Source organism: Vipera ursinii, assembly GCF_947247035.1.
Source record: "Vipera ursinii genome assembly, chromosome: 2".
In the NCBI taxonomy this organism is placed as follows: Eukaryota; Metazoa; Chordata; class Lepidosauria; order Squamata; family Viperidae; genus Vipera; species Vipera ursinii.
Window position 1 is genome coordinate 47740496 of NC_139513.1, and position 17867 is coordinate 47758362.

The 17867-nt window shown below is 38.4% G+C and overlaps 1 protein-coding gene across 1 annotated transcript in view; it reads right to left on the reverse strand.

Moving 5' to 3' along the window:
• Positions 1–5657: 5657 nt before the first annotated feature.
• SSUH2 (ssu-2 homolog) overlaps positions 5658–17867 on the reverse strand; it is a gene marked incomplete at its 3' end in the record, with an annotated part of 38140 nt that continues 25930 nt past the window's right edge. Inside the window, exon 9 of the mRNA XM_083355199.1 lies at positions 5658–5804. Within this exon, the coding sequence (XP_083211325.1) occupies positions 5658–5804 (147 nt within the window). The remainder of the gene's footprint in view (positions 5805–17867) is intronic.

The window sequence follows — 17867 nt, forward strand, 5'->3', positions numbered from 1 at the left end:
CAGGAAACAATGTTTTGTGATATAATTTTCTTCAAAAAGCTCTTCTTTTTTTCTTTGTGAAATCCAAAAACCATGATAATGGGGATAACAGTAGAAATAACAACAAAAATATATTAAGAAGGAATGTGATTTTATCAAGTCAGCTTCTGGTTGCGATTTTGATAGGCATTTTTGACTCAATTGTGCAATTTGACCTGTCACATCAATAAATGGTGAGTTAGCCAGGATGCCAAATTTGACTAGTTTTTCAATCACATGCTTTGAAGATGATGTAAGCATGTTTTTCTATTTTACCAGGAAGAAAATGTGTAACTCCAAAGGGAAAAAGCCAAATATGGCAATAGATTAGCCTGCAGTCATGTCCTAAAATGGGTTTTTTGATTGAGATTAATAAAGGCACTCTTCAGACAGGATAGACCACATTGTTAATGCAAAAATTCCTTAAATGTGTCTACTACTGGACAGTTGGGACTAGGAGGGAACCCACTATGCTTTGGAAAGCTAAGAAAACATCCAATTCATGGCATTTCTCCCCCTCCCCCCCCCCTCCCCGCAAAAATGAACTAAGTCAGCAGGTCAGCATGTGAAGAATTTCAGAGCTTGATGAATAGACCAACACACAAGATACATTCATGTCACTTCATCTCAGAATCTGCAGGATTCTTCTGTATATTGATGGGAGAGCATTTGTATTGCTCATATAAAATCCTACAATTTCAAAAGTCTGATGTTACAGCTACATGGTTTGATGATGATGATGATGATGTAAAGAGGGAGGGAGGGGGAGACAGAGAGATTCTCTTTCAATACATGAATAAAGGATAACAGAGTTGAAAGAGACTATGGAGGTCTTTGTCCAATCCTCTGCTCAGGCAGGAAACCCTATATTCTGTACCGTTTCAGACAAATGGTTGTCCAATTTCTTCTTTAAAACCTGCATTGTTGGAGCACCCACAACTTCTGGAGGCAAGTGGTTCCATTGATTAATTGTTCACTGGTTATTTATTCTGTCAGGAAATTTCTCCTTAGTTCTAGGTTCGTTCTCTCCTTCAATATCCCTCAGTTAAGGTCTTTTCTGATTCAATTTATGAAGTTTGGAAATACACACACACATACAAATAGGTGACACACAGCTCCTGCTGAGTGCCAAAGAATGTAGGACAAAGAGAAATGTTTCCCTTGTCATGTTACTCACCTTCCCTTTATGTGCAGCTAATTTATACTGCAGAAATCAGGAGGGATAAAATTCTTATTATTGACTCTTCACCTTGAAAACTACAATAGCTCTTTGTTTATGTAGGCAGATGAGCAGTTTGAAAATATTTTATATTTTTTTTAATATTCCAGGAATTAGGAAAAGGAATTAAGTATTTACCCTCTCCCGCTTTTTGCATTTTAATGTATTAATTCAAGGAAGACTGCTTATTATTATTTAACAAAATGAAAATCTTTAAAAAATGCTGGTAGGTTCTTAGCATTTTTTGCTAAGCACTTTTGAAAAGAGAAGCAGAGTGGAAATTTGTTTTCTCTAATCCTGTCAAAACCACCCAGAGATTAGTTATTGGTTTCTTGTCTTTTGCCAGCAAATGCACTTTCATTTCAGATAGCAGGACACCATGCACTACAAGATCAATCACAATAATGAATGTATCATCTTTATTGCCTGAAATCACATTTTAGAAGTTTTTAAAGGTATTTCACAATAGTACTGTGCAATGGATAAGCTTCCAAAGAATACCACATCTGAGAAGCAATCTTCTGAAAATAATATAATTTAGATGGGTAACCTGTGACTTTCCAGCTATTGCTCCTTTCAGCCACCCCAGCCCATATGACCAAAGCTAGAGCTCTTGGGAACGGAAGCTCAATTATTCCTGGATCTTTTCAGGTTACCAGGTCCTGTATATATAAACACAGATAGCAGCGATTCAACAAGTTGTCATCTGGAAGATCCTCGCTTACTTCTGAGACTCATTCTAGATGCTCTTCAAAGTTACTAAGGGAAAAAAAGGCATTGATCTTGCAAAATAATGATTCTATCTACAAGAGTCATGGTGGTGCAGTGGTTATAATGCAGTATTGCAGACTAATTCTGCTGGCTGCCAGCAGTTCAATTCTCATTGGCTCAAGGTTGACTCAGCCTTCCATCCTTCAGTAAAATGAGGACCTAGATCCATGGTGGTTAACCTATGGCTTGCGTGCCACAGGTAGCACACAGAGCCCTCTCTGTGGGCACGCGTGCCATCACCCCAGTCCTAGGCCTTCAGCTGGGTTTTATAAAACCTTTTCACTTTAGGCCTCCGTTGTTGTGTGCAAAACAAAAGGCTCAATCAATCAATTTCAACTTCTCACTGGGAAAAAAAAGATCTCACAAAGTTGGAATTGATTGATTGAACTTTTTAGTCCCACCCAGTCTGCCATTACCACCACAGCCACACCCACCAAACAGGCCATGCCCACCCAGCACCTGACAATACATAAGTGGGTTTTGGGTTGCAGTTTGGGCACTCGGTCTCTAAAAGGTTCGCCATCACTGACCTAGATTGTTGGGGGCAATATGTTGACTCCCTAAACTGCTTAGAGAGGGCTGTAAAAGCTCTATGAAGTGGTATACAAGTCTAAGTGCTATTGCTATTGCTATATAATTATATATTGATGTTCTGTCCAGAAATCAGCATGCATATCTTTAAACTCCAGATAGCTTATGAACTTCTGGAAATGAATTATAATTTATCGCCATCTTCTAAAATAAATTCTGTGTGTGTGTTTGTGTGTGTGTGTAAGTGTGTGTCCTTAGTGGCATGAGTACGAATATTACTGTGGGTTAGGAACTGTTGACTAAAGTTTACACATCAGATTCTAGGACTATGTTCACACAATCTCCTGAAACAACACTCCCAAAGAGATTCACAGCCTCAACACTGCTTCCCTTCAAGGAAACATTGAAGACCTTGTTCTTTTCATAGAAATTAGGCTGGACCATTAAAGGAATCAACCAGCAAAGTTGTATTAAGTGGAATTGTATCAGTGTAGGAATTTCATTTTAATTGTTATATTGTTTTTATCCCATATTAGCTGCCCAGAGTCCTATACAAATGAGTGACTATGAAGGTTTAAATGATAAATTATAAGCAACCAACTAGGCTAAAATGAAGTTGGGTAATTAATAGCTTACATGCTATGAGTGGCAGCCTTTGTTTAGTATACTGTATGAGTCAAAGCTTGAATATAACTTTTTATTTAGACATATAATCATATGGTGCCCCAACATAAGAATTATATTTAGTTATCCTAGTTGGATGTTGTATGAAGCTATCACAGCAGGCACAGCAAAAAAACAACACCAAAATCAAATGTACAGTATTTAAACTGAATAATAATTATGATTACAGTTCTGTGTGCTAACTTTAGGGCAAAATTTATTCAGTGAAATTTACTTTTGAGTAAACTATACAAAACATTGCACTATTTATACTGTAAACCAGTAGTCAGTACATGTATCTGCAATGTGCTTTCTGCTGTTGTCTGAATTTTGGATTTTTTTTTCCTACCTACTGTGGATTACATTATAGCATCCAGTATATATTCATACAAAAGTTGAGAAAGAATGATACGAACACTTATATGCACAGTTGCTTAACATGTAAATGCAAGTTGAATATGCAGGCACAGACACAAGCACATTCATCCCAAGTGGATTTGCAAAATGTCTTACAAATATGTACTTGTTCATGAATAATAAAGACTGATTTTTATGTCGTTGCTTCCCTCTAGTGGAAAATCATTAAAGTGGGACTATGTTCATAGGCTTTTCCTGAAACGATTGTTGATACCATGAATCCTGCATTAACAAGGACTATGGTATAAGGAAAATCATCAATGGCTCACTTAGAAGCTGTAAAGGAAACTAGTGGGACTTATAACAGAGCATCATTCTGCCTTTTTATCCATTCCAGTCTTTGTCTTCCTGTTTTTTGAAGGTCCATTGAGGCCCCAGGCTCTTAATTATTTTAGTTTAATGAGATCCCTCAAGCCTGTGGATACTCCCTCTCGGTCCCATGCACCGGATCAGCATTTTCAAATTGAGTTTCATTGGTTTACATAAAATGCAGGAAACCCCAAGCGTTTATTCATTCATCTCCTTTCTATCATTAGCCTGAAATCAGGAGTAAGCAAGACAGGGTACTACAGATTCATTCACTTGTAAATATGACCTAACAATTCTGTAATATTTTTTTATATGTGAAAATAATTAGTTTGTGAATATGGGACTCTAACATAGTTGGGATTGGGAATCACACCAAGATTATTCTTTTTTTTTTTGAGGGGAAGGGGATATTATGTCTCATAATTAGTCATGTTTGTTCTAAAGAAACATTATATGTAAGCAAATTTATGAATAAGTTTAGGACTTAAGGATCAATGTCTTAAACCAACATCTCTGGAAATTACATTGGCTGTAATTACTATATTGCTCTCACCCACCTGTCTACTCTACCTGCCAGTTTGAAATTTATATACAGATAAATCTTAGGATGCTTCCTTTCTGCCTAATCCCGATGAAACAGGTACACAGGAAACAAAAAGATGGTTTTATTATACCGTTGTGTTTTCCCTACAAAAATATAAAATATATACTTAGTACAACATATTATACTAACACAAGTAGATAATCTCAGGTTTGTAATTTAGTACATTGCTATGTCTTAGAACAACTAGATTCATGCTACATTTTTTTTCTATATATATTGCACATGCATCTGTTTCCTAATAACTAAAGTGTCAAATTTCTAATAAACAAGACCAAACAAATCAGAACTCCAAGGCCTGAAACTTCCTCAAAGAACATGTTTATTGGTTACATAGTATCAGCACAGTCAAAAGTGAAACCAAGTCTGAAATTCTCTTCAAAGAGAGACAATATTACAAAGTTGAACTTCCCACCCCAAGCTATGCAATCAGCTATGTTCCCCAATAGAATAGTTTGGCAGGCTTTCTAACCAAATACTCATGTCCCCATCTAACTGACAGAAATGACCTTGGTTCCCACAGGACAGTAAAATGTTTAGACTAGTGGAAATCCTCTACATCCCCTCCCATTCCTGTGGCAACATAGAATGAGCAAAATGGCTGCAGCCAGATTCATTGTAGAGTTGACATAAAGGGGAGGAACTGAACTTCCTTGTCTCTCATTTAACCAAAATCAAATGCAAAACAATCCAAATTTTAAAGAAAATGACTTCAACCCATATCTTGTTTTTCTAGAGGTTTCTAAAAATATTCCTGTTTCCATCATCTCATACATCTGCTTAAGGCTCCACTCCTATAGATTTAATAGTGATTACTCTAGAACACTGTAGACTTAGAGAATAGATACATAGTTTATGCTCCAAGGTGCTTTTCCCCTCAGAAAATATATATCAGACACATATATTTAAAGATACATATTTAGATATATGTTGTTTAAACAAAAGTAGAAATAGGATTTATGAGATTCTATTACCATGCCTTCAGCTTCCTAATCTGGAGGAGAAGGATACAAATATTATTCTGCGTATCACACCAGTAAGGAGTGAATCCATATCATCCCACTGTATATCATTTAAACATAAAAATAACTTGTTGTATATAATGAATACTTGCACAGCATTTCATTGTCAGATTATTGTGCAGCCACAACAGTATCTTTCTGGATAGTCCAGGGCATAAACCTTGTTCTCTGTTCCGTAGATATAATAAATATATGATTTTGCAGCATATCGATAATGGACTTCGGTCACAGGAATTAGCTCTATGGTCTGTCGCTGAGAAAAGAAAAGAAAATATCATTGTCATCAGAACTAATAGAGTTCTCATGCTGAGGTCTGCACTCTGCTAGCTACTAGAAATTCTATCTCTTGTTTTATTAAAATATAGGCATACTTTGGGCATGCCCAATTAGCATCTCATGAATATTATTTTAGTTCAGCTTTCTGACACACTAATGTGGACTCCAGAGTTGTGTGCATGTTTTAAACACCTTTTAGCTTAATGTAGAATAAAAACAATGAAAGCTATTGTGTGCCACAATAGAACCCAGAAATAAAATAGATTATGCTAATGTGTTTTCAGTTTTCTCTCTTTCTCTATATTATTTTCTGTTTGCCAGATTAAAAAAAAGACCAAATGTGCATTTGTGGACTCTGACTTCTAAAGCCATTATATAAAAGACTCAACAAAATGCATATCATATCTTTTAGTTTCCTGGGTTATTGAAGCACAGGTCAAAGCTAGAAAATATTTAATAACTGTTCTTTTAAACTGAGATTATTATTGAATGTGTTCCCATATATAAGCATGATGAATTTGACACCCCTTCCACAATCTAAAATACCACATAAGAGTGCTGATTGTGTGACTTACAATTGGTTGAGTCTCCCAGCAAATAAATAACTAATACAATCAGAATGTTTATCCTCCCAAAAACATTGTTTATTCGGCTGGAGGCTGTAATGTGATGGGCAATGTTATCTACATTACATATTTAATCTGTGTTTATATAAAATATATTTTTATAAGTGCAGCAGGAGGATTTGCATTTTTCCTACCATATGATGTAATTCTTGTGCATGAAAGAAACATGCCTTACAGAAGGCATATATTTTGCAATGAATTTCTGTCTTTAGTAGATAATCATCTTATTCACAGAGATAAAAGAAGCAAGAAGGATAAATGTAGTTAAATAGTTGGAAATTTTACTGCCATTGTTTAGGGGCCTAACCATTACAACTGCCTGATTCTCCTAGTGCAGGGGTGGCTGGCTCGGGAATTCTGGGAGTTGAAGTCCACGAGTCATAAAAGAGCCAAGGTTGCCTACCCCTGTCCTAATGCCACCCTTAAATGTCAGAAGTTTTGGAAGATGCAAAAAATTATCTCTCTCCCAAGCTACTGACATCTTTATCATTCCACAATTCAGACAAATTCAACCACAGCTTTCACATAGCTTCAACCTACCAAATAAGTATTCACATCCCACTATCTCAGAACCTATGAGAGGTTTATTTATTTTATTTATGCATTTATTGAACTTTTATACTGCCCATCTATAAGGTGACCCTAGGTGAATTACAAGTTATAAAATAAGTAAAAACATTACAATATTAAACCATTAAAACTGCACAGATTAAAGTATGGTTTTAAAAAGTACTCAAACTGAAATTAAGAGAACTAAGAGATGGGTGAGGTCTGGGACTGGGTGAGGTCTTCTTACCCTACTCTCCTCATGGCGTCAGGCAACCCGCAAGCCAGCTTTTAACATCTTTCTGTGTGTTAAAGGGTGGGGACAATTCTCGCCTCTGGCAGTAGGATGTTTCACAGGGATGGGGCCACAGCAGAAAAGGCTCTTCTCCCTGACCCCACCTGCTTCAATTCCTTAGCAGATGGGATCCATAGCAGGCCTCTTCCACTGGCTTGAGTGGGGTGAGTGTGTCCCATTGGGGAAAGACAGATCTTCACATACCATGGACCCAAGCCATGTAGGGCCTTAAAGGTAACAGTGAACACCTTGAATTGGATCCAGAAGCAAACTGTAACCAATGCAACTCACACAGTAACAGTGTTATGTGTGCAGTCTTAGGAGCTCCCAGAACTATGCATTCTGCACCAGCTGCAACTTCCAAATACTTTTCAAATATCACAATCCCCATGTAGAGATCAATGCCATCCCTTTACTCTGGTCAGAAGCCGGTACAAGACAGATTACAGATAGAATGACATCGTTGTCCTTACCCAACCAAGTCTGGGTTGGGTATGGGACATTTTCCTGTCATGGATGGATGAACTCTTACGTGCAACAGTTTGAAGCACAGAATTCTGACAATCTGATGACCTACTGTACACTAGGTCCCAGAAAGGAGCTACCTACTCAGAAGCAGCGATAAGTGGATCTTCATTTATAGGAAACAATTTACCTATTAGTCCCCAGTTCACTTTCCTTGCTGAGTACTACTAGGTTAGAGTTGCTATGCTACCTTGGTTGCCTGTTTAATGTATCTCCCCTCCAATGACCACAGCACTGCTGATTTGTAATGCTAATGTGTTCAGGTTCATCTCTCCAACCAAGACAGCCTCTCTTATAGGAGCAGGAGCAACAAGCCAGGAACAGACCTAACTGGACACAAGTCTTGGCTCTCCCAAGCAGTTTTACTATTGTGTCCTGGTCTCTTTTCTATTATTCCTCCAGTTCCAACCTCTCGCTCCAGCTTCCATGGTCTTCTAGTCCAGACATGTCAAACACAAGGCCCGGGGGCCAGATCCGGCCCATGAAGTGGTTTCATGCGGCCTGCGAAGCCATCCTGGAAACAGTGAGGAAACGGCCCCCACTGCCTTGGCCCTGGCCCAGAGACCCTCCTTCTGCCAGAGACCCTCAGATCTGTCCCACTCCTGCCCAGGCCCCCATAGGCACCCTTGATGCGAACGATGTAGAGCTGGCCATGCCCACCTAGTAGGCCATATGCACTCTAGCCACGCCCACCCAGTAGGCCACGCCCACCCAGACCATACGCACCTGGCCCCCTGAGGGCAACTGCAATGCTGATGCGGCCCTCAATGAAATTGAGTTTGACACCCCTGTTCTAGTCCATCTCTGGCAGGGAGAGGGCAGTAATGTGCCCTTAGTTCCATGATCTATCCACTTTCCCATCCCTTTAAGCAGCACTAATATTCCTCCAACACTCGTGCTAAGCTTTCCTGTATTAGAAGCAGAAGTTTTATTAAAACTATTTGCACCCTGACTTCATATTCAGGAAAAAACAAAAAAAAAGGCAAGTGATGTTTACAAGAGAGAGTGGCAAGGGTTGAGAGAAATGGGGAAATCGAGAGTACATATTCCCTTTGGTTCAATTTTCTGCTTAGAAAACATTTTATTTTGGGTTTTTTTCATCTTTATATACATTCCCAACAGACAGAAAATACATTTCTTAAGAGGAAGAGTACTTCGTATTTGAAAAGGCTGGTGTCAGAGACACTTTTAAAGCTGCTTGCTTTTATTTATCCTTTCCTTGGCGTGAGCAAACCCTTTCCATTAAGTGAAAAACAAGCTCAGCGAAAGCAAAGTGAAGGAATAAAAATGATTCAGTATGCCATAATTCCAGAGATATTCTGCTCGTATCATCAGTGCTAGCTAGTGACATCCATAGCAGACTTCTGCACTGTCTCCTAGCAATTTTAGCAATACAAAAAGTATTTCAAAGCTGTGAGAGTCCTTTAAAGCAGGGGTCTTCAAACTTGGCAATTTTAGGAATTGTGGACTTCAACTCCCAGATTTCCTCAGCTAGCCATGCTGGATGGGGAATTCTGGGAGTTGAAGTCTACAAGTCTTAAAGTTGCCAAGTTTGGAGAGCCCTGCTTTAAGGATAAACCAAAATCTTTTGGCTCTGTATCCTGAAGATTACAGAGTTTTACAGAGGTTTCATCCCAAAATAAGAGTGACAGGAGTGCGGTTTTTGAAATTCAGATTTTCCCTCAAATACATCTTATTTGCACTGGCACCAACAGAAGTGTTCAAAAAAGGCAAAAAGTAGCAGTAGTACAATGGAAGCCCCACCTCTTTGGTACACGTGTCAATCTCATGCATGCGTACAAAGGGCTTCAGTTGTGTTACCAGTTGTGTTATTTTACTGGCACTTTACCCTGAAGATTCCAGAGTTACAGAAGCAGAACAGAGAACCCTTATCCATATCCTAGCTGCAGCTTCAAGATTGCTCTAAATTGCAATAGTGAAAGCACAATTGGGGAATTTTGGCATAACCAGGCAGGTTTTTGCCATTGGTATGGGATTTCTATATTATTCTTTTTCTGGTATATCACCAGAGCAGAAGAAACAATAGAAATAGTGTATTTTGCCTGTATTAAGAAAGAAAAGTTACTTTCCTCTTTTATGTATTCCCACTTCCAGGATGAATTGTTTCATATAAGCTAAAATTTAATATGATTAGAATGAAAATATGAGTATGAATATAAGCAGCCATAAGAAAGCAGCCAGAATTTCAGCAGCTTCGATATTTGTCACGTTGCCATCCTGCTATGATCTTGCAGTCCTAGTCCTCAGTCCTTAAAGGGAAGATAGAACTTAACACCAACAAGGATAGTACCATGGTGTTGGATCAGAGCTCTCTAAGGAAAACTGAATAAATTGGGGGTTCTTCGAAAGGTCTTTCCATAGGACTGTCACCCATAACTTTTTTCACATGGATTTGCAATTGGATCATAAGCAGAATTAGTCTAAATGAGAAAGAAGTTTGGCATATTTTCCATGGAATAATGGAGAGGGAAAAGCCACTCAATGTTTTTCTAACCTTTAGGATATTATTATTATAAACCATTTATTCATAAAACATGAAACTCAGTCAACTGAACACTCAAATTGACTGGCACTAATGGTTGACATGGGTTGCTGCCAGCATCCTAGGTTTCAACCAGGTATCTCCTTAAAATGTAGGATGTTCCAAATAGCACAGTTTTTTTGTAGCTTTGCTGGAGTTATTGCAGGAAGCTGCAATTTCTTGATGTGTTTTGCAAAGTTTTTGGACATAGTTCTCAGTGCCCCGAAAACAATGGGTATCACTGTTACATGTTTCATCCATAATTATGCAGTTTTGATGGCCAGGTCACGGTATTTTGTAATTTTTTTTCAGTTCTTTTTCTTCAACTCTGGCATCTCCTGGTACAGCCATATCAATCAACTGTATGCTTTGGTTCTCTACAACTGTGATATCTGGCATGTTGTGTTCCAAATGGTGATCTGTCTGTATTCGGAAGTCCCACAAGATCTTCACCCTCTCATTCTCGACAACTTTTTCCAAACTATGTTCCCACGACTTTTCGGACACAGGCAAGTTGTATTTTTTACACAATGCCCAGTGGATTAGTTTAGCAAGTCAGTCATGTCTAGCTTTGTAATCAGTTTGCACGATTTTACTGCACTCACATATTAAATGTGAAACAGTTTCAACTTTGTTGTTGCAAAGTCGGCAATTTGGATTGTCAATAGATTTTTGTATCTTCGCTTTCATGGCATTAGTTTGTAATGCTTGTTCTTGAGCAGCCAGTATTAAGCCTTCCGTTTCTTTCTTGATGGTTCCCAACTTAAGCCATGCCCATGTCAAGTTGTTATCACATTTTCCTTCAATGTTTTTCAAATGTCCATGCAAAGCTTTGGTATTCCATCTATTTAATCTATCATCCAGCTGTTTTTCCTTATATTCTGCCTTTGTTTCTGTTATTTTGATAATGCTTTCTGTTTTCACAGCCTGCAGCAATTTTTCTTTACTTTGATTTACATAGTCATTCAAACTTCATTTTTCTTCTTCTACAGTTTGGTGGATTTGCAGTAGCCCTCTGCCCCCTATTCTTCTTGGCAGGTACAATCTGTCGATGTCACTTCATGGATGTAGAACATGGTGCATGTTCAAAAGTTTACGCGTTTTCCAGTCTAGGTGTTCCAGTTCAGCCAATGTCCAGTTGATAATTCCAGCTGGGTAGCGTATCACTGGGACTGTCCATGTATTAATGGCTTTAATTATATTTCCACCATTCAGCTTTGATTTTAGTATTTTGTGGACTCTTCTGATGTATTCCTTTTGTGTTGACTCTTTGACTTTTCCATTCAAGATGTTATCTGCTTCCAATATGCCTAGGTATTTGTAACCATCATCCTTTGCTAGTGCTTTCATAATACTTCCATTTCCCAGTTCTATTCCTTCTATTTTTCCCATTTTTCCTCGTTGCATGGATAATATAGCACATTTTCCAGGTCCAAAGTCTATTCTGATGTCGCTGCTAAACAGTTGAACTGCATTGAGTATTGATTCAAGTTCAGTGTCGCTTTTCGCATACAGTTTTAAGTCATCCATGTATAGTAGATGGTTTATCTTGTCATGCTGGCTTGAAATGTGGTATCCCAGTTTTGTGTTTCTTAATATTATTGTCAATGGAATTAATGTGATGTTGACCAGTAGTGGTAAAAGTGAGTCCCCTTGGAAGATTCCTCATCTGAGGTTGATTTCACCAATGTTCTCCCCATTTGCTGTTAGAACTGTTTTCCATTTTTGTATATTTGCTTTCAAAAAAGTATAGATGTTTTTGCTAATTCCAAAGTTTTCTAAACATGCATTAATCCAACTGTGGGGTAATGAGTTAAATGCTTTCTTGTAATCAATCCACACCATATTTAAATTTGTTTTTGGTCATTTTGCATTTTTAAGTACCATTTTGTCAATGAGCAGCTGATCTTTTGTTCCTCTTGATTTTTTATAATTTTCTTTTTGTTCTGCTGGATACAAATTGTTTTCCATCAGATGATTGAATACTGAATTTGCCAGTATTCTTGTAAAAAGTTTGAACGTTGTTGGCAGACAAGTAATTGGGCGGTAGTTGCTTGGTTCTGTGCTCTTTTCAGGATCTTTTATTATCAAGTATGTTTGACCAGCTTTTAACCATTCTTCACTTGTGGCATTTTGAAGCATTTCATCAAACTGAGTAGCCATGTGGTGATGGAGGCTGGTGAGGTGTTTCAACCAGTATCCATGCAGCTCATCCAGGCCAGGTGCACTCCAGTTCTTGACCTTCTTTACTTGTTTTGCAACCATATCAGTGGTTATTACAATATTCTCCATTTTGTTTTGTGTGCTTGGTTTTGGATATCTTTGATCCAAGAGGCAGTTTTATTATGTTCCACTGGGTTTTATTTTTATTATTATTATTATTATTATTATTATTATTATTATTATTATTATTATTATTATTATTATTATTATTACTATCATTATCATTTAATAAATAGTGACATATAAAAGAAAAGAAAAATATATATATTAAATTTTGCTCTTAAATACTTATCTTAAAAAACTGTCCTAATGTTAAAGACAAAATAAATATCAATAACAAAAATGATCCCTATGATAAGTAAAGGTAAAAGTAAAGGAGTCCCTGAGGAGTCCCACTGTGGTGGTCCTAACGTAAGACATTCTCCAAAATTAAGACCTAGTGCCTCTTTTGGAGGCAAATGTATATATAAGACTTGGTCTTAATTTTGGGGAAACACAATATTTATCTACTCACATTTGCATGCTTTCGAATGCTAGTGTCAACTCTACAATAAACTTGGCTGCAGCCATCTTTCTCTTCATTCTAGGTTGCCACATAGAACGGAGGGAGGGGGGGCTTGTCCAGGTGCTTCACTAGTTAAAATAATCTGCTGTCCCATGGGAACTAAGGTCATCTACTGCTCACGCAGTCAGGGACTGGACGTTGTATAAGAAAGCTCGCCAAATGAATATATTGGGGAACATAGTGTTGGCACAGTTTTTTCAGTGGGGCATTATACTTTGTAACTGGGAAAGTTTTAGTGGGAAATTCAGACTTGCTTTCACTTTTAATCATGCCGATACTTTATAACTAATAAACAGGTTCTTTGAGGAATTTCCAAGCCTCGGAGTTCTGCTTTGTTTGTCTCTGTCTGTCAAAACCATGACAGCTAGATTGGTAGGAGCTGGGGAGAAAAATGGGAACTCACACCATCGTAAAGGGCTTGGGTCTCAAAACTGGTCTGTGGGATTTCCAGCTGGCAAGTGCAGTGTCTTAACTGCTGAGCTATCATGTCACTCATATGATAAATTCATCCAGTCATTGACTGTAATCTGGATCATACAGCATAATGTATCAACTCATTTTTAAAGCACAAAGAATTTTCAAAACTAGATAATGAACTCATAGCCTAATCCATTCCTTAAAAGCAGGAGAGTGACTTTCTTTCCAGTCACACAGGATTATCCTCTTTGCTGTTCCTCAAAGCTTCTCTAATCTTTAGTACTTCCATCAATCCTCCTCTTGAGAAAGGGACAATAAATAGAAAAGGCTTCCCTACCCATCGCATCCTTTAACCATTATATTCACATAGAGGCTTTGGTAGGTTTCTAAACCTTTAACAGTAACTGATTATTGCAGCAAATATCTTGAAGCTCACTCATATCTCCTCCTGAGTAAATATGAAGACTGGCCTGTGTGAAAGACAGAATCAAGAAAGGTGCAACTACATAAATTGTGGCTAGGGTTTACAGGAGCAATGTGTAAATATACTAGGCCTTGTTTGTACTAGTAAATGACTTCTGTCATTTGTTACATTGTGTTACATGCAAGCATCTTCTTTTCAAGCCTAAACTACTACAACACAATAAAAATAAAATCTTCTTCAGCTCCAGATTTATTTCTGGTACTGTTACTGACATATCCATGCAATTTTTTTTAGAAATTGTTCAGAAGTGGTTTGCCTCTGTAATACATACAAAGCAAGTTCATGGCCAGCACAGTGGGGGGGGGAGGGGGGAGGGTAAGTCAGAGAAATTGGTGCACAAGAGAAGAAGCCCTGGTAGTGCAGTGGTTAAATTGCAATATTGCAGGGAAACTGTGCCCAAGGCAGGAGTTCAATCCTGATAGGATTCAAGGTTGACTCACCCATCCATCCTTCTGAGGTCAGTAAAATGAGGAACCAGATTGTTGGGAACAATAGGCAAATAATGCTTACTTTGTAAACTACCCAGAGAGTACTGCACTATGAGGCAGTATATAACCCTAAATGCTATTGCCAATTTAAAGACATGGGATAAAGAAAAGAAATCCATTTGGTACATTTTTCCATAACCGTCTCTCCTTACAACCCATCCTCACTCCACCATGTCCATATGTGGTTCCCTTTTTATAGCAGCCTTTTTTAATATCTCTTCCCAACTATGATTGCCCCAGACTCCCTTTTCCTCTTACTATTCACTCTTCCTTCATATATTTGTTTTGCAATTTGATCTTCACTCATTTTCTCCCTATGGCCAAACACCTCAACATCCTTCTTTCTTCTCAGTCACTCATTTGTTCATTCAGTGGTCATACATATATAATGTGCATTTTTCAACCTCCCAGTCCTTCAGAATCTGAATAAGATCAACCAGGTGTCATCCCCTGCTGAGATATGAGAATATAATAGAGAAATTATAGGAACATTGGTTTTAATATAATGTTAGAGCAGTGGAAAAATATGTGGAGTAAAGGATGAAATTCACATTGAATTATAAGCTTAAGGCGAATTTCTATAAAATGATATACTGGTAGTATTTAACTCCCAATAAGTTATCAAAGATGTATAAAAGTGTTTTGAAAGTTTGTTACAATGCAAGCATAAGGAGGGCAATTTTTAATTACATGTAGTGGACATGTGATAAGGCAAAGACTTATCTAGTACTAGTAGATAAAAAATGGGAGAAAAAAAATTAAACTTCATTGCTATATAATGTTGATAGCTGCAAGAATTTTATATGCCTGGACATGGAAAGAAGCATTAACTCCCATAATAGAGGAATGGATTCAAAAGTTGATGGAACTGGCAGAGATGACAAAGCTGGCTGCATTAATTAGGGATAAGAATATAAATAATTTTGGGGTTACAGGTAGTCCTCAACTTATAATTACAATTAATCCCCAAATTTCCAGTGCTAAGCAAGACAGTTGTTATGTGGATGTCTATGGAGATTCTCAGTCATTTAGGTCATGGTTGTCCCAAATGTGCTTTTTCAAGAGGCAACTGGACTCTTTGAGAAATGAGATGTCTTCAAAGAAAAACAAGAAAGTCCAGTTGCCTCTTGAAAAAGTACCTTGGGGACAGTTGTTAAGTGAGTTTTGCCTCATTTTATGCCTGATCTTGCCTTCATTGTTAAATGAATCACTGCCGTCATTAAGTTAGGAACATGGTTGTTCAGTAAATCTGGCTTCCCCATTGACTTTAATAATAATAATAATAATAATAATAATAATAATAATAATAATAATAATAATAATAATAATAATAAAACAATAATAATAATAATAACTATAATAGTAGTAGTAGTAGTAGTAGTAGTAGTAGTAGTAATAGTAATAATAATAAAGTTGGAAGGAACCTTGGAAGTCATCTAGTCCAACTAGTGATGGCAAACCTTTTAGAGACCAAGTGCCCAAACTGCAGCACAAAACCCTCTTATGTATTGTCGGCTGCTGGGTGGATGTGGCCCATTGGGTGGGTGTGGCCCATTGGATGGGCATGGCCCATTGGGTGGGCATGGCTGTGGTGGTAACTGTAGACTGGGTGGGACTAAAAAGTTCAATCAATTCCAACTTTGTGAGATCTTTTCTTTTTCCTGCAAGAATTGATTGAACCTTTTGTTTTTTGCACACGGAGGCGGAGGCCTAAAGTGAAGAGTTTTTATAAAACCCAGCTGAAGGCTAGGATTGGGGCGATGGTGCACATGCCCACAGAGAGGGCTCTGTGTTCTGTACCAGCCTGCTACCGGCCCTGCAGAAAAGGCAGGGACAACCCCTTTAGAAACGGCAAGAGGCTGGAATTACGCCTGCCAAATTTATTCACATAAAACAGAGTAAGACAAGACACCAACCATAAAACACGATCTAAGAAGCAGGAACAATCCAAGCAGTTGCCTTCAGCAAACCGGCCCTCCCACACATTCCCCTTAAATACAGTTCAGGGCATGGCCTCTCTGTGCCTCCTTCCGAGGTGCCCCATTGCCTTCCTCTGTTTACTCCTGACTGACTGCCTCCTGCGTCGGGCGTCCTTGAACAGGGCCAGCTGTGGGTCATCTTCATCCACGCTGTCAGGCTCACACAGCTGGGTCTGCATCGTGACCAGATGAGAGGGGCCTTGCTGGGGGCTCTCATCAAGCTGTCCAATCCCCTCAGCAAGCTCTTCAACACCCCCTCCTCCTCCTCTGAGTCATCTGACCCAACTGCCGAACCCACAGGCTGATCCTGAATCACAACACTCTGCGTGCCATCTGTGGCACGCATGCCATAGGTTTGCCACCACGGCCCTCTACCATTTCAGACAAATGGCTGTCCAGTCTCTTCTTAAAAACTTCCAGTGTTGGAACATTCACAGCTTCTGGAGGCAGGTTGTTCCACTGATTAATTGTTCTGTCAGAAAATTTCTCCTTAGTTCTAGGTTGCTTCTCTCTTTGGTTAGTTTCCATCCGTTGCTTCTTGTCCTGCCTTCAGGTGCTTTGGAGAATAGCTTGACTCCCTCTTCTTGATTTATTGGAACACTGCTATCATGTCCCCCCTCGTCCTTCTCTTCATTAAACTAGACATACCAATTCCAGCAGCCGTTTTAGCCTCCAGTCCCCGATCATCTTTGTTGCTCTTCTCTGTACTCTTTCTAGAGTCTCAACATCTTTTTTACATCATGTTGACCAAAACTGATTGCAGTATTCCAAGTGTGGCCTTACTGAGGTATTAGAAAGTGGCATTAACACTTCCTGTATATCATCAGATTGCCCTTCCCACCTATCCAAAATGGCAGTCTTCATTGGCTAGCTCCTATGGCTATTGATCCATAAGTTCAGGGCACCTTTTTGAGATGTCCACCACATGTAATTAAAAATCTTTACTTGCCAGAAGGCTGCAAAAGGTGACATGACCCCAGAACACTGCAACCATCATAAACACATGCCAGTTCCCAAGCATTTGATTTACATAATCACAGGGATGCTGCAAAGGTCATAAGAGTGAAAAACGGTCACTTTTTTTTACTTCAGTCAGTCACTAAACAAATTGTTATAAGTCAAGGACTACCGGTACTTGAAAGCTGCTTCTGGGCCTTTTGCATGAAAGAGAGAGAGAGAAAAGAAACTTTGACTTTGGATTTTGCCAACTAAATGGATTACTGCTATATAAATGACTAACAGTTACTATCTGGTATATCTAGAAGTTGATACCATATACAAATGGCTAATAGTTACTATTTGGTATAACTAAGAAGTTGATACCATAACTTTATTATATTCCTCACTGCA